Genomic DNA, 22229 nt, shown 5'->3' on the forward strand with positions numbered 1-22229 from the left:
CTGATGGGTGATTGCAAAAACAAACTGTGAAATACCCATACCACGGAACCCCTTTCAGCCACGTAAGTCACACGCCACAAGCTGATGAGCCCAAGCATACTGTAGTAAGGGCTCAGGACAGGGCTCAGTGGTGGAGCCCGTGCCTGCCACGTGTGCGGCGCTGGGTACCCCCAGCACCCTGCGCACACACACTAGGAACCCAGACACAAAAGGCCACATTTGTATAGTTCCTCTTTTTCCCCCCGTGGTGAAGATGGAACCCAGAGACTCCCCCTTGTGAGGCAGACACTCCCACTGAGCTACCCCCAGCCTGGTGTGACACCTTGCATGTCACATTATGAACTGGACTGTGTCTTCACCAAACTCCCGTTGAAGCCCTAACTGGATTTGGAAATTGTTTTAGTCAGCTTGGCGTTGCTGTGACCAAAGGGTCTGACAAGCACGATTTTAGAGAAGGAAAAGTTTATTTGGTGCTGGCCGTTTCAGAGGTCCTAGAGACAGCCGACTCCATGGCTGTAGCCCAGGGGGAGGTAGAACACGGTGTTAGAGGGAGTGGCACAGGAAAGCGGCTCAGGACATGTCATCCAAGACCCAGAGACAGCTCCGCTCGCCAGGGACAAAATACATACCCAAAGGCACACCCCCAGTGCCCTCCTCCAGCCACACCCCACCTACCAGTCACCACCCGGTTAGTCCCCATTGGTCAGGGGATCGACGCGCTGGTCAGGTTCGGGCTCTCATGACCCAATCACTTTGCCACTGGACTTTCTTGCATTGTCTCACAAACAGTGAGCTTTTGGGGGACACCTCACATCTAGACCACAACAGAGATGCAACCTCTGTGAGAAGTGATTAAAGTTAAGTGAGTTAATTAAGATGGGGTTCCTAAGCAATGTGACTAGTCCGCTTGCGAGAAGAGGAAGAGGCAGCAGGGGAGATTTAAAACTGGCAGTTTCTAGAGTGTCAGAAACAAGAGAATAGATACCAGAATTAGGAGACAGACATAACTAATTTACTCACACAAGGACCCCGGGTAAAGAGAAGAGTAAAAAAAGGAGAGGAAGATGTGCGCAAGCAACGCGGAGAGAAGGAAGTAATAAAAATGTTTTCTAGAATGTCTCATGGAGAACAGAAGACGAAGGCCAGCCTATACTTCAGCTACTGAGGTGCGCTAGCTGGACGGGTGAACCTCTCAGGGTGGCCGGCCCTGCCCTCAGTCACACCATTCTTCCTAGATGTATGGGAGGTGCTGGGAGACTCAAGGAAGTCTGCATTCATACCCCCAAGGCCAGGACTCCCCAGTGCTGGTGATGATCCACCTGTGTAGGTGACTCAGGAAGAACCAAAGCATGGGACTGTCAAACAGGTCAGGGTGGCGCTAGTGACCTGCAGCTCCTTTTGCTGGTTCTGCTTAAGCACATTCTTTAACCCGGTAAGCTGGGTGGAAGCTGTAGCTGCCGGTGCCCAGATGGTGGCATCGTGGTCCAGGCCACTGGTTGCCATCACAGGTAGGTGAGGTCAGGCTTCGAGATAGTTGACTGCACCTCCCTTGTCTCCCACATGAACTGAGTGATCTGGCAAGATGCTTTCTCCCAGAGAAAGATGTGCCCCAGTCACTGCCGCTCCCCAAAAACTCGCTTCTGGGGCCATAGAAACCACACCTCTCACTGTGGCATCATTTCTGTGGCCCTTACATCTCCTGACCTGAGCTCCGTCACTGTCGGAGGAGCTGCAGAGGTGAATATCTTCACTGCAGCTCACGCAGAGCCCTGTGCCATCAGGGCTGCACACAGGACTGCCGACACTGATTTTGGAATCACAGCTGACCCGTGATGAGGACGGAATTTCTCGGTGCTCCACTGTTCTCATCTCACTAACCCTTACAAACTGGTCCCGTCCACCCACTGCAAACGGGACTCACTGGGATCCCTCTCCTCTTTTGAAGCTGGCTGCCCTTGTCTGAGATCAAGGGTAAAAGCAACGGCATCTTCACCTGAAGTTAGGAACTTAAAAGGGGAGTCTGGCTCCAGAGCCAACATGTGAAGCTCCCGTGTCTGGCCACTCATTTAATGTTCTTCCCACGTGTTGGAGCAGATAGTTCTGCTACCCACACCTGGCCATCATGGGAACACCCACCAGGATGGAACCAGCACAACCAGGAAGGAACTTAGCCTGGAAGGCGTTATTGTAGCCACTCTCAAAGTCCAGTACTGGCAGCGTCCCTCACTATCACCGTCAGGTCATCGCTACCCCTAGCCAACCAGGTGCCACACTGATTACAATGCGCAGTGTTCACACAACCTAAATGGCCTTCAAGACCGTACTGTAAGCCGAACGCTGCGCAGAGATTCCCGGCCCACGGGCCTCATGTACAAAAGCAGCACCTGGACCAGCGGCCGCTCCCGGCGGGCGACGTCTCTCCAGGGCCCGTCCTCACCCTCACGTTGTCCTTGCTGTGCTGTGCGCGTACCTGAAGCTGTTCTTCTCCACTCCCGCCTCTGCCTCCCCGTCTTCCTCTGAGTGGTGAGGGAGCAGGCTCTCCTCACTGCTGACAAAGCGGCCAAAGTCCTCCTCCGGGTGGAAATCCAAGGTGTCGCGTGGACTTTCTGGGTCTGCTCCTTCACTCAGTGCTGACGCGGATGGGGACACAACCTCGCGGCTGTCACGGCCATCTTCAGTCGGTTTCACACTCCGCTCTCTCCCGCCTCCCTGCCCGACCCCTCCTCTGAGATGCCAGGGGGCTTCCAGGTTCTAAGTGTGATGAGAAGATTGTTGGGTGACAGATATTCTCACGGGGTGATGAAAAAGTGTCGCGGCGAGAGGGAGCTGGCGGCTGCAGAACATTGTCATTACACTAAACTGCGCGGGATCTGGGCTGGGGCCAGGGCTTGTGGCAGACCGCTTGGCCTGCACATGCAGGGCACTGGGTTTGATTCTCAGCACCACATAAATAAGTAAAATAAAGGTGTTGTGTCCATCTACAACTAAAATTTTTTTAAAAATTTAAAAAGCACAGAAACTTACACTTTAAAGTGGTTCGTGGTATATTACATGAATTTCACCTTGAATTTTTAAAAAACTAGAGCCAGAAAGTGGAATGGCAGCTGCCAGGGCTGGGGGGCGGGGGGGGGGGGACAGGGAACTCGTGTTTAATGGGGACAGGCTTCTGTTTGGGAAGACGGAACATTCTGGAACTGGATGGTGGTGATGTGGCACAGCGGTGTTCATTGCTCAAAGCCTTGAACTACGCACTCAGGTCCAAACGGTAGCTTTAGGTTGTGCATATTTTGCCACAGAATTTCAAGTAAAATATTGATCATGAAAAAAAATAGAATACTATCTTCTCAGTCTTTCTATAAACCTAAAACATCTAAGAAAAAGTCTACTTTTAAAAAGGTAGTCAGCCTCAACTGGGAGAAGATATTTGCAACACACACTCTGGAGAAAGAGTTTACGCTGTATAAAAAGAGCCCAGGGGAGATTCTCCAGGGAAGTCTTCCAGGACTGGACGCACTTTCTCCCACACTTAGAAAGATAAGGACACCGCCTCTCTCCTAAACACCTTTAAATGTTCTGCACATACACTTCAAGCCCACCTCAACCAGACCCTTCCTTCACTCATTTCTACTGCAAACATAATCACTTACCACAACCCTGCAGCACAAAACAACACAACGGTATTATCGCAGATTTGACAGTCAGAAGCACCAGTGGGATCAGCAGGCGTCTCCACTCTGGGTCTCATGTGGCCCAAATCAGGGGCTTGGGCTTCTGGGCTCTCAGGGGAGGCTGTGGGAGGCAACTGCTTCCCCACTCGCTCAGGTTGTCAGCAGAACGCAGATCCTGTGACTGTAGGATGCAGGTGGCTGTAGGATGCAGGTAGCTGACCATCAGCAAGGGACCACTGTCCACTCCTAGAGGCCACTCTGGTCTTTGCATGGGGTTACCTGAATCTCAGAACCAGCAGTGGTTTATCATATCCTTCTTATGTTTTGGATTTGTCCAGAACCAACCAGTCAACCAACAAGCTGTGAAGCTAGGGTCCACATCCTCTGGACCTGCGTCAGTGGGCGCGGGTCCAGCCATCTCATACTTGGAAGAGCCTGCTTTCTTCTGTCTTCCTTTTTCTCTCTCTGACTCGATTCCAAGAGCTCTCTGCTCTTAAGGGCTCTGTGATTAGATTGGTCCACCTGTATGATGCAGGTTATTTCTGTAAAATTTTAAAAAAGCAATAAATGAATTTTTCTGTGGTTGGGGGGATGGAACCCAGGGTCTCCCACATGCTCGGCAAGCATCCCCACCCAAGACCCTTAATTTCATTTTTATTTTTCCTGGTACTAGGGATTGAACCCAGGGCCTTGTGCATGCTGGGCAAGGGCCATGCCCAGAAAGATCCTTAATTTTAACTGCTTCGACATATTCCCTTTTGCCATGCAATATATGATGTATTCATAATTATAAAATATATGCAACTCGACGCAATCACAGAGCCCAGCCAGGGATTAGGATGTGGGCATCTTTGGTGCGTGCAGACGGGGCTGGGAAAGTGTCACCTGGGCCTGGGCACAGGACTGCTCAATGAGGTTCTGAGGCTTGTGGCCTGAGCCTGAATCTAGGATGGCTGTAGCATGTGTCAAACAAACTGGGCCACCATTGCAGGCAGGCAAAGACAGGGATGCCTCAGGTTTGGCAGCAGCATCCAGGACCAGATAGTGGGAGGAAGCTTTTCAGACCAGGGGACCTGCTTGGCAGAAGCGTGAGCACAGGCAGAGGAAAGAGCTAAGGAGCGGGTCAGGGCCCACATGGCCAGAGCCCAGCCTCGTCCGGGAATGTGGCTGGGCAGGGGCGGGGAGCAGGGTGGAGGTTGCGCCTGCAGTCTGTGTGTCTGGAGGTGTGGGCAGCGGCTCACGCTGAGGGAGGTCCTGACGCATTCTCAATGGGCAGCTTCTTTGATGTTTGGTGGAAAAATACTTCTTAACTTGTGAAATGAAATACCAACGGCCAAAGAAGTCGCTCTGTGCACAGCCCTTCACACGGTGCTATCCAAACTTCAAGTGCACCTGAACCCCTGGTCTTGCTTAACTGCAGGTTCTGGGCCAGTGCCTAAGCAGCTGGTTTCTGATAAGCTCCCAAGTGAGGCCTCACTGCTGGACAAGGTGCCAGGGCCTTGGAAGTTAAGGGTGGTTTGAAAACCTTAGAGAAGCAGAGCGATGGGGAAACAGTCTGAGCAGGTCCACAGCACTCAGGTTTGTGGTGGGGAGAGGAACTGGGGATGTACAGAGGGAAGTGGACACCTGACCTGCCTCTGTCATCGCACCCCCAGCCTGCTGTGACCATTATGCTGCATTTGCCACCAACTTCAGACACCCACTTCCCACCCCCAAATCTATACTCTTTATTTATCGCATCAGAAATACAAATGTGTCTTATGTCATGGCTTAACCAATGGACAACCAGGAGCCACCCGGAACAAAAGAAACAGGGCTGGGCTTGCCAGCGTTGAGGACTGAGGTCTGCACCCCTTTGGGGAGCCCCAGCCTCCAAGGTCCCTTTCCTGACTGTGCACAGAGGCCAGACCTTGGGTGATTATACAGTACTGTCACATGGACAAGGGCAGGGGCAGGAAGCAAGCGAGGGTCTGCAACCCCATGTATTATGTCTGCTAAGGCAAGCCTGTTTGCAGTGAAGAGACAGACTGCTGGGTTCCATGATGCATGCCTGTAATCCCAGCCTCTCAGGAGGCTGAGGCAGGAGGATTGCAAAGTTCAAGGACAGCCTTAGCAATCTAGAGAGGTCTTATCTCAAAATAAAAAACAAAGTATCCAGAATGTGACTTAGTGATAAAGCACTCCCGGGTTCAATCCCCAGTACTAAGAGAGAGAGAGAGAGAGAGAGAGGGAGAGAGAGAGAGAGAGGGAGAAAAACCCCTGAAAAACCTGCAGAGTGTTCATTTGATGCAGAGCTCACTACACCACCAGCTGCTCCCCGGGATCCTCCTCCTCTTCTCTCAGCAGCCAGGATCCGCATCTGCGCCCAGAGCAAGGGAAGGTGCTCGTGGAGGAAGATCTGACTCCCCAGAAGGGACACCAGCCCTGCTGCACACCGCCCTGTGGCTTCAAACAAGCAACTGTCTCTAAAATGACGTTCAAACTGTTGTGTCCCTTAGGTACCTTGGAGCAGGGCATTCCACTGGGTTTGGGCTCATGTGAAGTGGCCGCCTCCTGGACAACTGTAGTCTGCCTCAAGCCGCACTTTGAGGACAGATGTCCTGGACCTTTCTGAGTCTGGGAATTTAACTGTGATCCAGTCACTCTGGCACTTCCACGTTGGTCCCGTGTCTGGCCTGAGCCTCACTGGGCAGCACAAAATTCCTGGTTGCAGAGATGCCCTGAGACCTCCCCCACTAAACAGAAGCTGCAGAAAAATGCAGTCCATCTTCGGTCTTGCTCCCATGGCCACCGTGACACCCTTGAGGTGCCCGGGTAGTCGGCCGTCCGGGCTTATTCTTCACTCCACAGTCCTAGGTGCAAGCTGAACTCCGCACTCAGATCAGCGCTCTTAGCCACACAGCCGCCCACCGGGGCGGCGCCTCAACTGTCAGTCACCGAAGTCTATCAGAGGGAAACGGGCACCTGCAGGGCAGGGCTGCGAGGCTGGCGCCATTGGGGAGGACGGCCCTCGCCAATGGGGCCAGGAGAGGAAGCCGAGGCTCATGGGTGCTGAGGCAGAAAGCTGGCCCCCACAGCCTGCAAGGGGACATGCGCACACACTGGGTTGCCGCCCCGCAAGGGGCACGTTGAGGCGCTCCGCAGGTTGAGGCTGGTGGGGCTGAGACTGGGCGTGGCCGATGATGGGGCGGGGCTGGGAGGAGTTGATAGTGTAGGGCTGAAATCGGGCGGGGCTGAGGATGGGGCGGGGCGTGGGCGGGGCGTGGGCGGGCCGGGCCGCGGTGAGCGGGACAAGGGGTGGGGTTTCCCCCGGTGACTTCCAGTGGTTGAATTTTCTTAACCTGCTCAGGCGCCAGTTTATTTATTAAAGACAACAGAAGTTATTTGGGTAAGATCAGGCTCCATTTTTTTTTTTTTTGTTTTTGTTCTTTACACTTCCAAGTACTTTTTAAAAATTTAAATTTTAAAATAAAGAGTAAAGGTAAAATGTTCAGCTGTCTTCGAAACCTTCAGGCTCCTTTTCTCGCTAGTCCCATCTCTTGGGGGTCTGTGGAAAGAAAAGAAGCACGGTGGTCAGGCTGGCAGGCAGGGCGGGTGCTCGCAGGTGGTCTGGGCCACCATCGCTGCAACTCAGGCAGCTCTGCCTGCATCTTGTTAGTGCTCTGCACAACACCCCTGTGAAACCGGTGCTGGGGGCGCTTTGTGGGTGAGAGATGGTCAGAGTCCAGGGAGGCGGGTCTCCCCTTGGCTTCCAGAACCTCTGCACCTCCCAAACTCAATTCCAGGAAGCAGGCTCTGTGACCCCATGTTGACCCCAGGCCCAAGCCAGCTTCTCCCATCCAGCCCTGCGGTGGAGTCTTCCTGCTGCGCTCATTAGCACCCCCAAGCTATGTGTTGCTGCTCCCAACTCCACCCTCTTACCTGCACCTGAGCTTGCTGATTGGTCCCCTAAGAGATGGGCACACTTGATTCTCTCCAATACCCCCAGCGTCCAGTAGGAGAATTCCCACAGATATTTGCTTCACTGAACCCAGAGCCAGACAGGAGCTGGAGGAACCCAAATGCCCCAGGAAGGTCCAGCAGGAGTTTGGCTGCCCAGCGCTGGCAGGTGGACTTCCAGTGTGGTTGGATCTCTGATTTTCAAGTTAGAAATCTACGTTCTTGGAAGGTGGAATCTTCTTTTTGAACATTGGTAATGTCTCCTTCTTTGGAAATGGGGTCATTGCAGATGTAATGAGTTCAGATAAGGTTATGCTGGACCTCAAGGATGGGCTCCTAATCCAGTGTGACTGGTGTCTTTCTGAAAAGACTTGGGGAAGATGGCCACGTGACCAAGGCAGAGACCAGGAAGGAGGCAGCTGCAAGGCAAGGAGGGCCCAAACGCCTCACAGTTTCGGGGTGGGTCCAGGAGCGGATCCCCCTGCCAGAGCCCGTGAAGAGACTGGCCCCCTGACACCTTGATTTTAGACTTCGGGCCTCCAGAGCTGTGAGAGAACAATTTCTGTCGTGTTCGGTCGCCTGGTTTGTGGTGATTGGTCACCGCAGCCGCTAAGAAAACATCACGTTTGGAATGTTCTCAGGAACAAGCAGCAGAAACCTCCCGTGGGCTCAGCCACCCACAGAGTTGCAAAGGGCTGCTGCCTCTCCGTAGCCGCTGCCAGGAAGGCAGAGGGCAGAAGGGCTGCGGCTCCCTTGTTATCCATTGAGGCCAGTCTCCTGCTACCCTCAATGAAATATCATTCGGCCAGAACTGGTGCATGGGGGCTGGGAGATGGCCCCTGACTCACAGCTACGTAGTACTTGATCCCCCGCTTTCAGGGTGGCCCCGAGAAACTCATTTTCTCAACCTTCACCCTCCTCCCTCATCAAATATTTGTCTGAAACATTATCAAGGATAAAACTGGTTTGAACCAGAACCTGTGTGGGCAAGGTGATGGAGTCTGGCTGGTTTACTTCCTCACCCTGAGTCTCTGCTTCCCTACAAAGCATGAAGGCTCCCCCTTCTTCCTTCACTTTCCTACTCCCTGATGAGGTCTCCACCAGCTCCCAGATGTCCTTTGGGCTGTGGATGCAGGAACTCTGAACCAGTGATGGCTGAAGGGCTTCTTGCCCCACAGCCTCTCACTGGCCTCCCTGCCTCCAGCCTCATCGCCTCATTCAAGTCTCGCACCAGCTGCTGAGTGGGCCTCAGAAGGACAAATTCAACCATGTGTCAGCTGAAGACCCTGCACACCCTCGCTCTTGCCCGTCAGCACCATCTGTACTCTCTGGACCCATCAGCTCCTCCATGAGGTCACCACAGAGCTCTGACATACAACTGAAGCTATGAGGCTCCACAGGACCAAGTCCAAGAGGAGCTGGTCTACAGGGCTATTCCTGGCCTCTGTCCTTCTGGACACCAAGGCCATCCCAAAGTGCCAGGTCTCTGTGCCTCTCTGTTCCTTGCTGTCCTTCCTGTCCTCCAGCCTCCCTCCCTCTCCACGTGCCACTCCGCTCTCCAGGTGCTGGTCATGGGCCAGCTGGGCCCCACCTTCCTCCATGTCTCTCTACTTCCCCTGCTCGGTCACCTCTCCCTTGCTGCCCCACCTGCTGGGAACCTCCATGGCTCCATGTACATCCCCCCGCCCAGGGCAAGGCCTGGGTCTCTGCTTGCTATACTCCAGGCTGGACCAGGGATCATACACCAGGGGCCTTGGACCATGTCCACTGAGCATGGACGTCTACCCCATCTGACTCAGACACAAAGGACAGAAGAAGGTCACTTCTTCAAAGCCCTCCCCACTGCATGTCACCCTCAGAACAGGCTGGGAAGGCCAGACCTTGCCCGTCCCACCTCATGCCTATGGTTTCCTCAGACCTCCTAGGGCCAGAGTTGCTGCAGACGTTTCCTGCTGCCCGTCCCTGGGGCTGGGTGGCCTCAGCAGTAGGGTGGCGGCACCCTGGCTCCAGGCAGGGGCTGCAGCTCCACAGCTTCCCCATTCCCAGTCACGCCTTTGTCCATTAGGCAGGGTCCCCTTTGACTCTGCTGACCTGGTTAATATGTAGGAACCTGCCACTCTAGTTCTTCGTCTGGTCTCTGATGCCGGACAAGAGAGGCCCTGCATCCACATGGGCAGCGGGTGCCCCGGGCTCTGCAGACTGGCTGGGGTCCCCACCAGGGCACCCTGAGTGGAACTCCAGCTGGCAGAGGGTGGGGAGAGCTTAAACTGGGGCATTCCTCCTGGGGGCAGGGAGCTTCCTCTCCCACTTGGCCTTGATCCCAAGGCCTCCCTCCCGCAGCCAGCAGAAGCCCTCTTCCCAAGCTCTCTGCGCCGCCGCCAGCAGCAGAAAAACCACCCAGTCTGCCCGGACGCTGCAGCCCTTGGACTGCTTCATGTTCCCAGGACCCCACAGCAGCAGGCTGCTGTAAGGGAGACCCTGGCTGCTGACTGCAGGTGCCCAGGCCTGGAGGGAGAGAAGTAAAAGGACCCCAACCTGGTCAGGGACGGAGAGAAGGCAGTATCACAATCTCTTTGGGGAAAACTAGGTTCCAGATCAATGTGATTCTGGTTACATTTTGAATAGAGAAGAACTGGTCAGGGGGCGAGCTGCCTGTCCCGTGGCGGGTCAGCAGGCACAGTCGGGCAGCTGTGCTCCCTCGCCAGGACTCTTTCTGTCATGTTCACTCTATCATGATCTGACGACCTTTTCAAAATCCCTGCAAGGGTCTGTACAGTGAGAAGCCCTTGAACAGGTCACTGTAACTTTTTAATTTTTTTGCTACCAGGGATTCAACCCAAGGGTGTTTAACCACTGAGCTACACCCCCGCCCTGCCCTTTTTGTATTTTATTTAGATACAAGATTGCACTAAGTTGCTAAGGCTGGCCTTGAACTCACCATCCTCCTGCCTCAGCCCCCAGCTGCTGGAACTACAGGCCTGCCCACGGTGCCTTTTGCAATAGGCATGAACTCAAAACTTTGGAAAAGAACAAGTGCTCATTATTAAATTTTCTGAAAAGCAGACTTTTTTTTTAACAGAGAGAGAAAACACAGGTTGTGAGCGCCTGCAGTGGCTCCGCTGTGCCTCCCACCGCCTCCCACCGCCTCCCTCTGCGGTCCTCAGCACCCCGCAGCAGCACACGAGTACAGTCCCTGGCCGACTTAGAAAGCATCAGGGTAATTGTTTCTGTAGCAGGCCGTCTGCCAGAGGTCCATGAATAACCCTTGCTTGGAGAACCACCCTGTCCTGGGGAGGGGCTCCAAGGAGCAGCCCCACACTGGAGGGGGTTGTCCTTGAGGTCACAGGCGAGTCACTCAAGCAAGGGTAGCCCAGGTGGTCCTGATAAAAATTTAAATGGCTGCATAGTGGTCAAAAGAGCAAAAATTCCTGGGCCATATAGGGTTTTTTGGAGGCGGGGCGCGGGGGGATTCCCCCACAGGCATCCTGTCTGGGACTAAATTGCCAGAGGGATCAACTTCCGGAGTCTAGCAGGGTTTGAGAAATACTAGACCGGCCAGTTTGCCTCTTGGCCTGGACATTCCAGTGGCCTCAGAGAGCTTGTGACTAGCAGCTAGCCTTATGAGGCCTGCTGTGTCCCCTGAGAGGGAGGTCCTGCTGTGCCCGGCTGCTGATCTCAGCTGCTTTCCCGATCTGCAGACCTCTGTGCCCCCATGACTCTGCCTCTGCGTTAGTTCCAGGCCAGTTTACAGATCCTGGGTTTACTGTCTTGCAACCTCCAGGACCCGCTGCCTCCTATGACTCCTCGCGTGGAGGTGACAGCCTGAGCTCTCCCCTGGGGACTTGACAGGAATGGTGACCTGTCCCTAAAATCATGTCCCAAGAGAGACCAGCCCAACTCAGGTCTTAGAGCAGGGGGCCTTTCCCTGCTCCCCACACAGTCTCCACACACTAAGCCTCCCTTGGGGACACAGCCTGTGTCCACAGTCAGCTGTTGGAAGGCCAGCTGCTCTCATTTCCGTCACACCCTGTGTGCTGAGCCTCAGTAACTTCCCAGCATCAGGTGCAGGAGAGTCATGTCCCCATGTCCCCGTCTCAGTGTGGGGCTGATTGGAGGACTTGAACCCAGGCCCCAACCCTGCAATCCCTGCCAGCTGCTCGCTCAGCCACCTGTGGAAAAGCCTGCAGGCACCCCCCGTGGAAGGGACAGGCCACAGAGGGCTTGGGGAGCGAGCAGGACTGAGGGGTGAGCCGTGCCCCTGAGTGACAGGCTGCTCTGAAAAGGGGGCGCACTCACCCACACCCAGTGCTCACCCTGCTCAACAGACGCCAGCTGCACATGCCCCAGAGACCCCTCCTGTTTCCCCAGGAGGGGGAAAGGGAAGGACCTGCTGGGCTGCAGCAAGGGTCTCAGCAATGTTTCACCGGACTGGGTGACGAAACTGGAGGGGCAGGATTTGCCGACTGTCCCACCCTCTGTGTCAACAGGCCAGCCCTATAAAGCACCACGAGGCCTCCAGGGGGACATTTCTCCAGCAGGCCAGCGCAGGAGGAAGAGGGTCCACACGCAGCACCATGACAGAGCTGGAGACAGCCATGGGCCTCATCATCGACGTCTTCTCCCGGTACTCGGGCGGCGAGGGCGGCAGGCAGAGCCTGACCAAGGGGGAGCTGAAGGTGCTCATGGAGAAGGAGCTCCCCGGCTTCCTGCAGGTGTGGCCAGGTCCTCGGGCGGCACAGGGAAAGGTGGTGGGCACGGCTGGCAGAAGGGACAGGAGCAACCAAGGGAGTGGGGCAGGTTGTGACAGGCATAGACACAGGCAGGGAATGATCCCAGGCCCCTGCCAGGGACACTGGGGGTCTGGGCAGGGAGTGGGCACCCAGCAAACTCTCAAAATGGGGAGCTGAGTTCCTACAGTTTTGTGACCAGGATTCTTTCCCTGCAGGGCCCTGGAGGGAGGATGGCACTCCAGCCTGAGCAGGGGTTGGGGGACAGCATGGGATGCAGGACAGCCCCTGAGGTTGTTTGCTGGTCCCTCTCCAAGGCTGCTGGCCAGTCACCCAGCTCCTCCCTCCTCTTACTGCTGGCCTTCCTCCCATGCCCAGGTCCCTTGTTGCCTGGTAGGACTGACAGGCCTGAGGACAGAAGACCTGTCCTGGATCCCCTGGGCTCCTTGCAACAGGCAGGAGCCATGGGATTGGAGCCCCCAGGGCCTGGGGACCAGCACCTGAGCAGCCTCTCCTGGGTCTAAACTGGGGCCTGCCTCCCCCTCCACCCGCCACCCCGCCTCCCTGCCCTCTGGGGGGTCTTGGAGGCTACAGCTGGTTGAAAGTGAAAGCTGAAATGTTCAGCCCCAAGCATGACTTGGGACACTTCGCACCCACCCCTGTCTCTACTTCCTAAATGTGAGTGGAACCCTTTTAAAAATAAGGTTCACCTGTTTTTCTCTACTGTACTGTGCGTTTGAGGCAGGGGGTGAACGTAGAACCAGCCCCCACCCCGCCCCAGCAGCCTGCTCTCCCGTGGTCGTCACCCAGCGCGAACTCTGCTTGAGTGAAATCCTAATTCAAGTGCAGCTTCCTATCTTCTTGGACTGCATGTGACTATGTAAATTCTGGGTCCACTGAAAGTCCCCCCACCCCACGCTGGGAACTTACATGTGGCATGTGGGCTGTTCTGTCACCAAAGTTTGAGATTTCAATCTGTGGGGCTTTTGATCCAGATGGAGTGGGGAGGGGCCGGTGTCCAGGGAACGCACTTTGAGAACTAGTGCTGGGCCGGGGACTCTCCACCCTGGGTGAAGTCCGACTCAGTGGGGAATGTGGAAAAGCAGGGGCACCGGCCTTTCAACAAGCCTGGCTCTGCGCCTCCCTCCAAATGGTCCTGGATGTGAGAAAGTTAGAGAACAGTGTCCATCTGAGGGCAGGGCCCAGCTGGCCCTGTGGTCATTTCTTCACTACCCACCCCAGGGCCTGGCTCAGTCAGAGCTTTATTTATTTATTTATTTTTTTTTTGCGCGGTGCTGAGGATTGAACCCAGGGCCTGGTGCTTGCAAGGCAAGCGCTCTACCAACTGAGCTATCTCCCCAGCCCTAGTCAGACCTTCTTATGCAAGAATTCAAGTAAACACCAGATGACTGTCGGCTACAGCTGGGAATGGCAGCAAGCTAACCCAGGTGGGCACATGGACGCACTTTTGCCATCTAACCCAGACGAGATCTCCCGACCTTTGCTGTGTTGTCATGAATGCCTCTAGGCACAGCTGTGCCTCAGCCAGAGGACACAAGTGATGTTTTCTGGGGACACAGGGTTCCAGTTCCTGGTGGGCTTCAGCGCCCCCTGCTGCTGCCGTGCAGACCTGCACCTGGTGGAGCTGGTCCCTTGGTGAGGATAGCCTCTGCCCCTTCGATGAGCAGACTGGCCAGCTGACCCTCTCCAAGACCTGGGGCCCTGGGTCCTGAGCTGCAGCGTCCCAGTGGAGGAAGAGCAGGGCCTCTGTGCTCCCTCCATACCTGGGCCTCAGACCTCTGTGTGAGCCCCGGCAGGCCCCACTGTCTTTGTCTGTGACATCAGTGACATGAGTTTCTGCCTGGAGTTGTGAGAACCGCAGGTCTGTGTAAAGGCATGCTCGGTGCCAGCATGAGGCACGCCGAGCACCAGGGGAACCCGTTTCCCAGGAATGATCATCATTCTAAAGCACACAGTCAATCCACTGTGTCCCCTTCAAGAAATTAAAGCATCTCCCAGATGGTATAATGCAATTCCCACATGGCCTAACACATGCCAGCTTAGTGTGTCATGTCACATAGCCCAGGGAAGCTCACAGCCTCTCAGAGCCTGCGTGTCCTTTCCGGGGACCCAGTGTCTGTTCCACACAGTTGGACCTGGCACTGAATGTGTGGTACGGATGCAGGTGTGCTCCCTTCCCACGGTCCTGGCTGAGGCCAAGGCCCTGCTCAGCACCTGCACCACTGACTCTGGGCCTCTCTCCTCTAGAGCGGAAGGGACAAGGATGCAGTTGACAGACTGCTCAAGGACCTTGATGCCAACGGAGATGCCGAGGTGGACTTCAGCGAGTTCATCGTGTTTGTGGCTGCACTCACGTGCGCCTGCCACAAGTACTTTGCACAGACAGCCCCCAAATGACGCTCCGGAGTGAGATTCCCAGAAAGGTGCAGGGAGGGCCTGGGAGAATCCCTGGCTCCCAGCCCCTGTTGGAAATTACTTCTTGGGCTGAGCTGAAAGTCCCCTAATTAATAAATGCTGGTGGACAATCCTGATCTCAGAGTGAGTGGCAATCTCCTTCAGACCCCAGAGTCCTCCCCTGCAAACACCAATTCCCGTTGGCAGCAGCTTGACATACTGACAGCCACCTGGTCGTAACCTGGCACACACCCCAACCCTGAGGCATAAACAAAGCCCGTTAAGATGGTCAGTCAAGCATGGCATGTCGGCTGCTGACACTGGACACGTTCATGGATTCTGCAAAAGGGCAGGCAACTAGGCCACGGCCATCTCTGTCCCTCTTACACTTAAACCCTCTCTCCACCTCCTGCTGTGGGGTCTCCCATCCTGCAGCCACCCAGGACACACTGTTGTCCATAAATCCCCAGTGAATTGCCCTTGTGCAATCCTGGATCTGCCTGGCTTTTTCCCTTTGGCAGCCCCGTTGGCAGCCAGTTCTCAAACTGGACCAGGATTTTCTGGAATATTCACTAAGTAAATGCACCATTTTCTCTCATTGCCAGCCTGGTAGACAGATGGAGATGAAAAAAACAGGTCAGTTGTGACAGTCCATTCCCTGGCCATTTCCTGGTGTTCACCCGGAACCCGCTGAAGCTCAGGGCCCACCTCCTGTGTCTCAGCACAGTGAGGGCCACCTGTGTGTGCCTGTCTCCAGCCAGCCAGCCACCTGCTAAGGGGCACCGTCCGCCAGCTTTTCCTGGGGCCCAGTGAGCCTGGGCTCCCCATCACTCCAAACGCCGTGTTTTCAAGTAGCAGAATTTTTTTGTTTTTTATTGTTTTTGTGGTGCTGGGAATTGAACCCAGGGGTGCTCTACCACTGAGCTACACTTTCAGCCCTTTGTTTTATTTTTTTATTTCGAGTGTCTCGCTAAGTTGCCCAGGCCAGTCTTGAACTTAGGATCCTCCTGCCTCCACCGCCTGGGTCTCTGGGATTATAGGAGTGTAAGATATTATCTTTGCCATGAAAAGCATGAATCCAGTGACAGAGATGAATGCAAGCGGGGATGAGAGTCACCAGTGAGCAACCGCCCATGCTCACAGCTTTGTGCCACCGTCTTCAGGAGGGGACCAAAGTGGCTCAGGGCAGGTCACAGGGGTGAGGTCGTCTGCTCCTGGGACTCAGCCCAGATCTGAGGGTCTCCCGGAGGGTGAAGGTGCCTTCCTGCTGCCTGTGGGGTCAGCGCTTCTCGTCGCTCTGTTCACCGCCGTGGTGTTTTGCAGGCTCTGAAACTATGTGAATGTCTCTCCTCTTAGCACATTTAGTAAATGCATGTTTCCCTCGTTGCTCAGCAGGTCGTAATCTGTCATGGTCATCATCGTGACGCTCAAATCGCCCCTGGCGTGACTGGTGGAGCCTATTTAGTCTGGCTTCTGTCCTTCTGACATGTCCCCCACATGCTGTGAATGCCCTTGCTTGCTGTTGCACCAAGGTGTCTGGAAATAGCTTGTGCTTTCCTTGCCCTGTCTCTGAAGTTGGCTCTTCGTTCAGCCAAGCACCCCTGGTTCCTTGTAGGGGTCTCTAGAAGCCAGGATCTGAGGGGAGGGAGGTGAGTGTGTCACTGCCGGGGTGTCCCTGCCCCTGGCCCTCTCAATGGACAGACCGAGGGAATCTTCGCAGGTGCGCAGTCTATGTAGGTGCCTACACCCGAGTTCTGCGCCTACCCCATGTACATGGAACACAGCGAACTCCCGCCTCCGCTTTCAGCTAAGTATTGGTAAAAAAAAGTCTGAGACAAAAACGATTTTTTTAAGTGTTTCAAGGCCAAACATAGTGGCACATGCCCATAACCCAGCAATTCAGGACACTGAGGAAGGAGGATCACCTGGGCAACTCAGCAAGAGACCCTGTCTCAAAATAAAAAATAAAAAGGGCTGGGGATGTAGCTCAGCGATAGGGCACCCCTGGATTCAGTCTCCAATACTGCAAAACAAATTAAGTGTTTCAAGCAGGGAAGGGCAGCACAGTTCTCGAGCTCATCTGTCAAGGACACAACTGAAGTAAATGGAGAGCTGAAGGCCAGTTTGGAGATGGTCACTAACACAGTGTTTGGAATAGCTGGAGGGCGGCAGAGAATCCTAGCGTGCTCCAGGTGGAATCACCGTGCTTTGGTGATCTCGGGGCTGGGGAAGGGAGAGCTGAGAAGGGCAGTGTCAAGAGTAACACGGGAGCTCCTCAGCTGAACTGTCTGCAGCGGCAGCAGACACCACTCAGCTTCCTTCACATACCTACCTGGCATGGATTCATTCAGCATTGGGCACCAACCAGGAGTCAGCCAGGCTCTGGTCCAAGAGCTAGGAATTCAGCAGTGGACAAAGTCCCTGCCCCACGGGGCCGACGATGTAGCACACAAATAACCACACTTCAGGTGGGGGCTGTGGCTCAGTGGCAAAGTGCTTGCCTAGCACATGTGAGGCACTAGCTTCGATCCTTAGCACCACATAAAAATAAATAAATAAAATAAAGGTACTGTGTCTACCTACAACTTAAAAAAAAAAAAATGTTTAATAAAAGAAAATAACCACACTTAAAGTAGTGAAAAAATACAGGGAGAGTGATGGGGGATAGCAGTGTACTCTGCAGAGGCAGATTGGGAAGGCCTCTGGGCCACCTGGGCATCAGGTATTCACAGTGTGGTCAGAAGAAACAAAACCTTGCAATGAAGGCACAAAACAAAACATCCAAGACTCAGACAGTGCATGAGAAGGTTGTTAGGTCTTTAAGCCAAAGTAACTCCATTTTGAAAAATACCACCTGCCCACCCAGGAATGACCTTCCCAGTAGGCCAACCCCAAAAGTCCCAGTAACCGAAACCACAGCAAAGACGTCAAGTAACAGTCACAGGTCAGACCAGTTCTTTTTTAACTACTCCATGGTACATGACTATAGAGTTTAGCAGCTTTTCCTGCAGGCTGCTGCTCCTTGCAGAGGGGCAGCCTGGCAGACTTCTCTGTTAATAAACCTTTGCTTGAACTCAGAGCTCTCTCGTGGATATCTGCACCAGATACCCTAACAGGTTGTAGAGCCTTTTTTAACATATTTTATTAGCTGCAGATGAACACAATACCTTTATTTACTTATTTTCACGTGTTGAGGATCAAACCCAGTGCCTCACACGTGCTAGCAAGCTCTCCACCACTGAGCTACAACCCCAGCCACGGTTGCAGTGCCTTTTGGCAGACGGCACAGAATCTCAGATTTCAGAGGGAGGGGAATTGGGGCATGACTGGCAGCAAGACAGGCTCATGACTCCAGAGCAACTGGAACAATCCAAGTTCCTAGCTGACTCTGCTGTTGCTTAAAGTCCACTGACACACAATCAGCTACAGGAAAATTTGTAAGTAGGAAATACAAACTATATGTCTCGACTTTATTTTACCATCAGGATGTCAGAAGACAGTTGGCCTGTCACTGCAATACTCTGAGCCAAGGGTCAAAATGATGTGAAAGACTATTTTAGTACCCTGGAGTACTAAGAAATGAAACCAGCCTAAAGACATCCCCTGTGGTGGATTAATCAGGGGGAATGCACTCATGTATATGGCATAGACATACTACATACATGTATGTGAGTTCACGTTTATATGTTCAAGCTTTCTACCCCCAAAGCATGTTTTTTTGTTCTGCTGCTGGAGACAAACCTGGGCCCTACACAGGCCAAGCACACGATCCACCACTGAGTTACATCCTCCACCAAGCACGTTTTCAAATTAGTGAACTAATAGTGAACCAATGTTGACGACACGGAGAGGAGCTCCCTCAGCCAGGTGGGATGGAGGACCTGCAGCGAGAGGACCCGGGCCGCTGTGATGTTCCTCAAGGTGAGGTCGCCTTGGCTGTTGTAAGCCACCGAGACTGGGGAACCATTATAGTGGTTTGGCCGACGCACACACACCAAGTCCTGGCCCCAGAAAGGCCTAGCTGGTCCTTCCTGCGCTGACCTGCTGGGCCCCAAGTTGCCCCCGTACATCTGCACCAGCCCACAAGCTCATGTGGTCACCACGGCTTTGCTCATCAGTCCCATGGTTCCCCGCAGTCCTGTCACTGAAGACCCGAGGGGCAAGGGGCCCAGAGCCAGAAAGTGTCACCAAGTCATTGTGCTCCTTGCTTGGGCACTTGATCTTACTTGACACATTCCTACACGTTCCTTTGTAGCTCATTACACTGCTGCTGTTCCTAAGTGGGTTGTTATTTTTGCAGTACTGGGGGTGGGTCTCAGGGCCTTGAACTTGCTAGGCAAGTGCTTGACCCCACCCCAGCCTGGATAGTTGATTTTAAAAATGGCTACTTCACATATTAACTCAAATCACGCATCGAAGCTTGTTATTATTTTATGCTTATTAGATTACGCTTGGCCACTCTGGAAACCGCAGCGTGCTGTTCACCAGCTCTGAATGTGCCCACCCACACTGCTGGGAGAACCCTCGGAGCACAGGCTCAAAGGTCATCACCCGCTCCCCACCACCAGGCTCCGGGTTCCGAAGGACCCCGTTCAGTAGCTGCCTTCCTTTCTCCCGGGGGGACTTGGGGACTCGGCACAGTCAGTTGCTGGCACACTCCCCCAGGTCCTCTGAGGGCCGCTGCCCCGGGCTCCCGGGTGTGGCCAGGCGCACTACACGCGCTCACCGCATTTCGCTTTCTGCCCCACTCCTCTGACCGACCCTTACCCTTGTACTCTCAGTGCCCTGGACAGGACACACTGCCCATCACGTTCCGGGTGGAACCCTGCAGCTGTCGGAAGGCAGGGGCTCCGGCCAGAAGGCCTGAAGCTAAGAACTGTGTTCCACCACGCGCCAAAGCGCCCTCCAGGAACGATCCTCCCTCACAGGACAGGGTTCCCGAGTCTCAAAACCCACAAGCAGTTCCCTCCACGGGAGGCTGATGCCACCCAAGGAAGACCATCTGTGTAAAAAATAAAATAAAAAACCAAAAAAACAAAAACCAACTTATGATTCTTTTATTAACAGGGGCTTTGGTCATTTGAACCAAAAAAATATACATATATATTTAAAGGGGGGGGGTCCTCCAGTCTTTGTTTTGCGAGGCAAATGATCACTGAGTGCACCTATGATTTCTGACCTCAAACACCTGTTGGGTCTTACTTACCCTGATGACTGGAAGAGACCTTCCCGGCCCTGGTGATGCCTCTTCCTCCCCCCAGTCCTTGTAGATTGTCCCGATGCTCTTCTCTGAAGTCCCTGTGAAATGCCAGGGTACTCCAACACTGACATGTTCCCCGTAGCTCCTCCCTCTTCAAACTATCACCACACGGTGTTAGCTAGCTTGTCCACATAGATTTGCCCGGCAGGTTATACACTAAGCACCAGACTGTGTGCCACAAAGTACGACTCTCCTCCATCATCTCAGAACTGAAGTTCCCAACTACACGCAGTCATCTTCCACCTCCACTGTCTTCTGGCTCTTCCGGGCTTCTTGCAGGGCAGTCTGACCTGCACGTCCTTCATTGGTTACAACCAAGTAGTGCAGGGCCTTCCCCTGGACCTCTCACACTGGAAGATCCTGACCCCGTCTTCACAAGCTCCAGAAAACAATCAGGTCCCACAGACAACAGCAAGATATGAGGTCATGCCCAACACTTCCAAAACATAGCAAAGTAACGAGAATTAAGTGTGACCACTGAACAGCTTTTGATTTAAGCCCCATCCCTCCTAGGAGAATATTTCTCCAACAAAAGTTCTTTCCAGAACCAAATATATTTGATCCATATCAAGGTTACCTAACATGGACCATAAAAAAGATTGTTGTACGGGGGTAGAAAAAAATACAAAAACAAAGCAGAAAACGTTGAGCTGGTTCCTTTTCCTCGGGTGTCAGTCCATCCTTGCCAGTTGAGCAGAGTCCGTTAGCCTTGAACCTAAAGCACGAATGGGAGAGACACCGTCAGTTTCCCATATCCCAATGTTCAAAAGGAAATGTTACCACCCCAGGAAGGTCACCTCTCTCACAGGGTCCTCGACTTACTTGCCTTATAGAAAAACCTGGAACACTCTCTGGCTTTACACTCTCCTATGTCCAGTATCCTTACCTTGCTCTATAGGCTGGGTTTTCTTTGGTTTCCCGCCAACTCCCTTAGCGCCCTGGAAGGTCCACCTATGGTGACTATTAGAACTGACTTATGACCACCGGGCCTGTAATGCACCGACCCAGGAGAATGAAGCAGGAGGACCGCAAGTTCAAGGCCAGCCTGGCACCTTACCTAGACCCTGCACAAAACAAAACTTCATAAAGGGCTGGGGGCAGCGCGGCGGCAGGGCACTTGCTTAGTGTGTGCGCGAGCCTGGGTTGAATCCCCAGAAAAATGATAGGAACTGGCCTTTTTGTTTCACAAAAACCCTGGGTTTCTTTTATTTTTCTCCAACTACCAGTGGGGATGAGGCACCAAAAAAAAGCATGTGCCAACACCCAACAAAAACGGCGGGCGGCTGGCCTCGGACCCCACGGCCGACCCGCGGGCGCCGCGCCGCTCACCGCGCGTCACGCCGACTCGCCCTTCTCTATCCGCCGCACCAGCGCCACCAGCATCTCTGCCATCTTGGCCAGCTCCTTGGCCTTCTCCTCCGCCTTCTCGCAGCGCGGGGCCGCCCTGGGCGCCGCGCCGCCGTCCGCGCCCTGCAGGTGGTTCAGCGCGCTCTCCTCCGAGGCCTCCACCTGCGTCTTGATCTGGATGAGCATATTGTCCATCTCCCACAGCTTGCCGCGGTTGCGCGCCTGCGCCCGGCCGCGCTCGCGGGTCAGCGCCGCGATGTCCTCGCGCATCTCGTTGATGACCGGCAGCAGGAACTGCTCGAAGTCCTCCTCGGGCTCCAGCACCTCCACCTCCTCGGGCTCGGCCAGCTCCACCACGTCCAGGGGCCGCATCTCGCGCTCGGGCCGCGCTGCCAAGCAGCTTCCAGTCCTTTCCTAATCGTAAGCCTTCGGCCTCAGCGCACGGCAGCGGGAAGCGCCGCGCACGCCCAGGGCGGGAAGAAAATGGACTTGCGGCCGCCAACCAGCACCACCTCCGCCCCGGCGCGTTTGCGGCCCTTTCACGACAGAGCCGCCCCTCTTTACGGTCACGCCCCTGGGAGCCTCGTCGCAGGTACGCGCACGTAAAGGAGCCGCGCCCGCGCGCGGCACCCCGCCCCGCCCCGCTCGTTCCCCGCCCGGCTCGTTCCCCGCCCCGCGTTCGGTGAAGGCGGGTTGGGGCTCCCAGCGGCCCCCACAGGGCTTTCACTACCCAACCTTCCTTCCTGTCTTTGTTCTTTCCTTCCTCCCTTCCCCTTTTCTTTTAATAAAAGCGAACCTCCCTCTTGTTACTTGACTAAGGCTTATTATCCAGGCTAGTACAAGCTTAGGTTGATTGTTATGGATTCATTTAAC

At 54.4% G+C, this 22229-nt stretch overlaps 2 protein-coding genes and 1 pseudogene across 3 annotated transcripts; 1 reads left to right on the forward strand and 2 right to left on the reverse strand.

Annotated features, from left to right (window-relative positions):
• Window positions 1–1000: 1000 nt before the first annotated feature.
• Window positions 1001–6834, reverse strand: LOC306670018 (DDB1- and CUL4-associated factor 8-like; annotated as a pseudogene). Its single transcript, XR_013766768.1, has 2 exons — window positions 5968–6834; window positions 1001–4190 (listed from the first exon to the last, which is right to left on the reverse strand). The product of XR_013766768.1 is annotated as a DDB1- and CUL4-associated factor 8-like (transcript).
• A 5290-nt stretch (window positions 6835–12124) lies between these two features.
• On the forward strand, window positions 12125–14886 carry S100P (S100 calcium binding protein P). The gene is made up of 2 exons (XM_079153071.1): window positions 12125–12319; window positions 14603–14886. The coding sequence occupies exons 1-2, from the start codon at window positions 12182–12184 to the stop codon at window positions 14750–14752; spliced, it is 288 nt and encodes a 95-aa protein (XP_079009197.1). The 5' UTR covers window positions 12125–12181; the 3' UTR covers window positions 14753–14886.
• Window positions 14887–19790: 4904 nt separating this feature from the next.
• Window positions 19791–21827, reverse strand: LOC306670070 (MORF4 family-associated protein 1-like). The gene is made up of 2 exons (XM_079154521.1): window positions 21339–21827; window positions 19791–20724 (listed from the first exon to the last, which is right to left on the reverse strand). Exon 1 carries the CDS (start codon window positions 21726–21728, stop codon window positions 21345–21347), a length of 384 nt encoding a protein of 127 aa, XP_079010647.1. The 5' UTR covers window positions 21729–21827; the 3' UTR covers window positions 19791–20724; window positions 21339–21344.
• Window positions 21828–22229: the final 402 nt, after the last annotated feature.

Source organism: Sciurus vulgaris (assembly GCF_902686455.1).
Source record: "Sciurus vulgaris genome assembly, chromosome: 9".
In the NCBI taxonomy this organism is placed as follows: Eukaryota; Metazoa; Chordata; class Mammalia; order Rodentia; family Sciuridae; genus Sciurus; species Sciurus vulgaris.

Bases quoted from the DNA above. Each gene is read 5' to 3' on its own strand.
- S100P (XM_079153071.1), top strand. From the start codon at position 12,182: ATGACAGAGCTGGAGACAGCCATGGGCCTCATCATCGACGTCTTCTCC. The intron at 12,320-14,602 runs GTGTGGCCAGGT...TCTCTCCTCTAG, and splicing joins AGCTCCCCGGCTTCCTGCAG to AGCGGAAGGGACAAGGATGC.
- LOC306670070 (XM_079154521.1), bottom strand. From the start codon at position 21,728: ATGCGGCCCCTGGACGTGGTGGAGCTGGCCGAGCCCGAGGAGGTGGAG.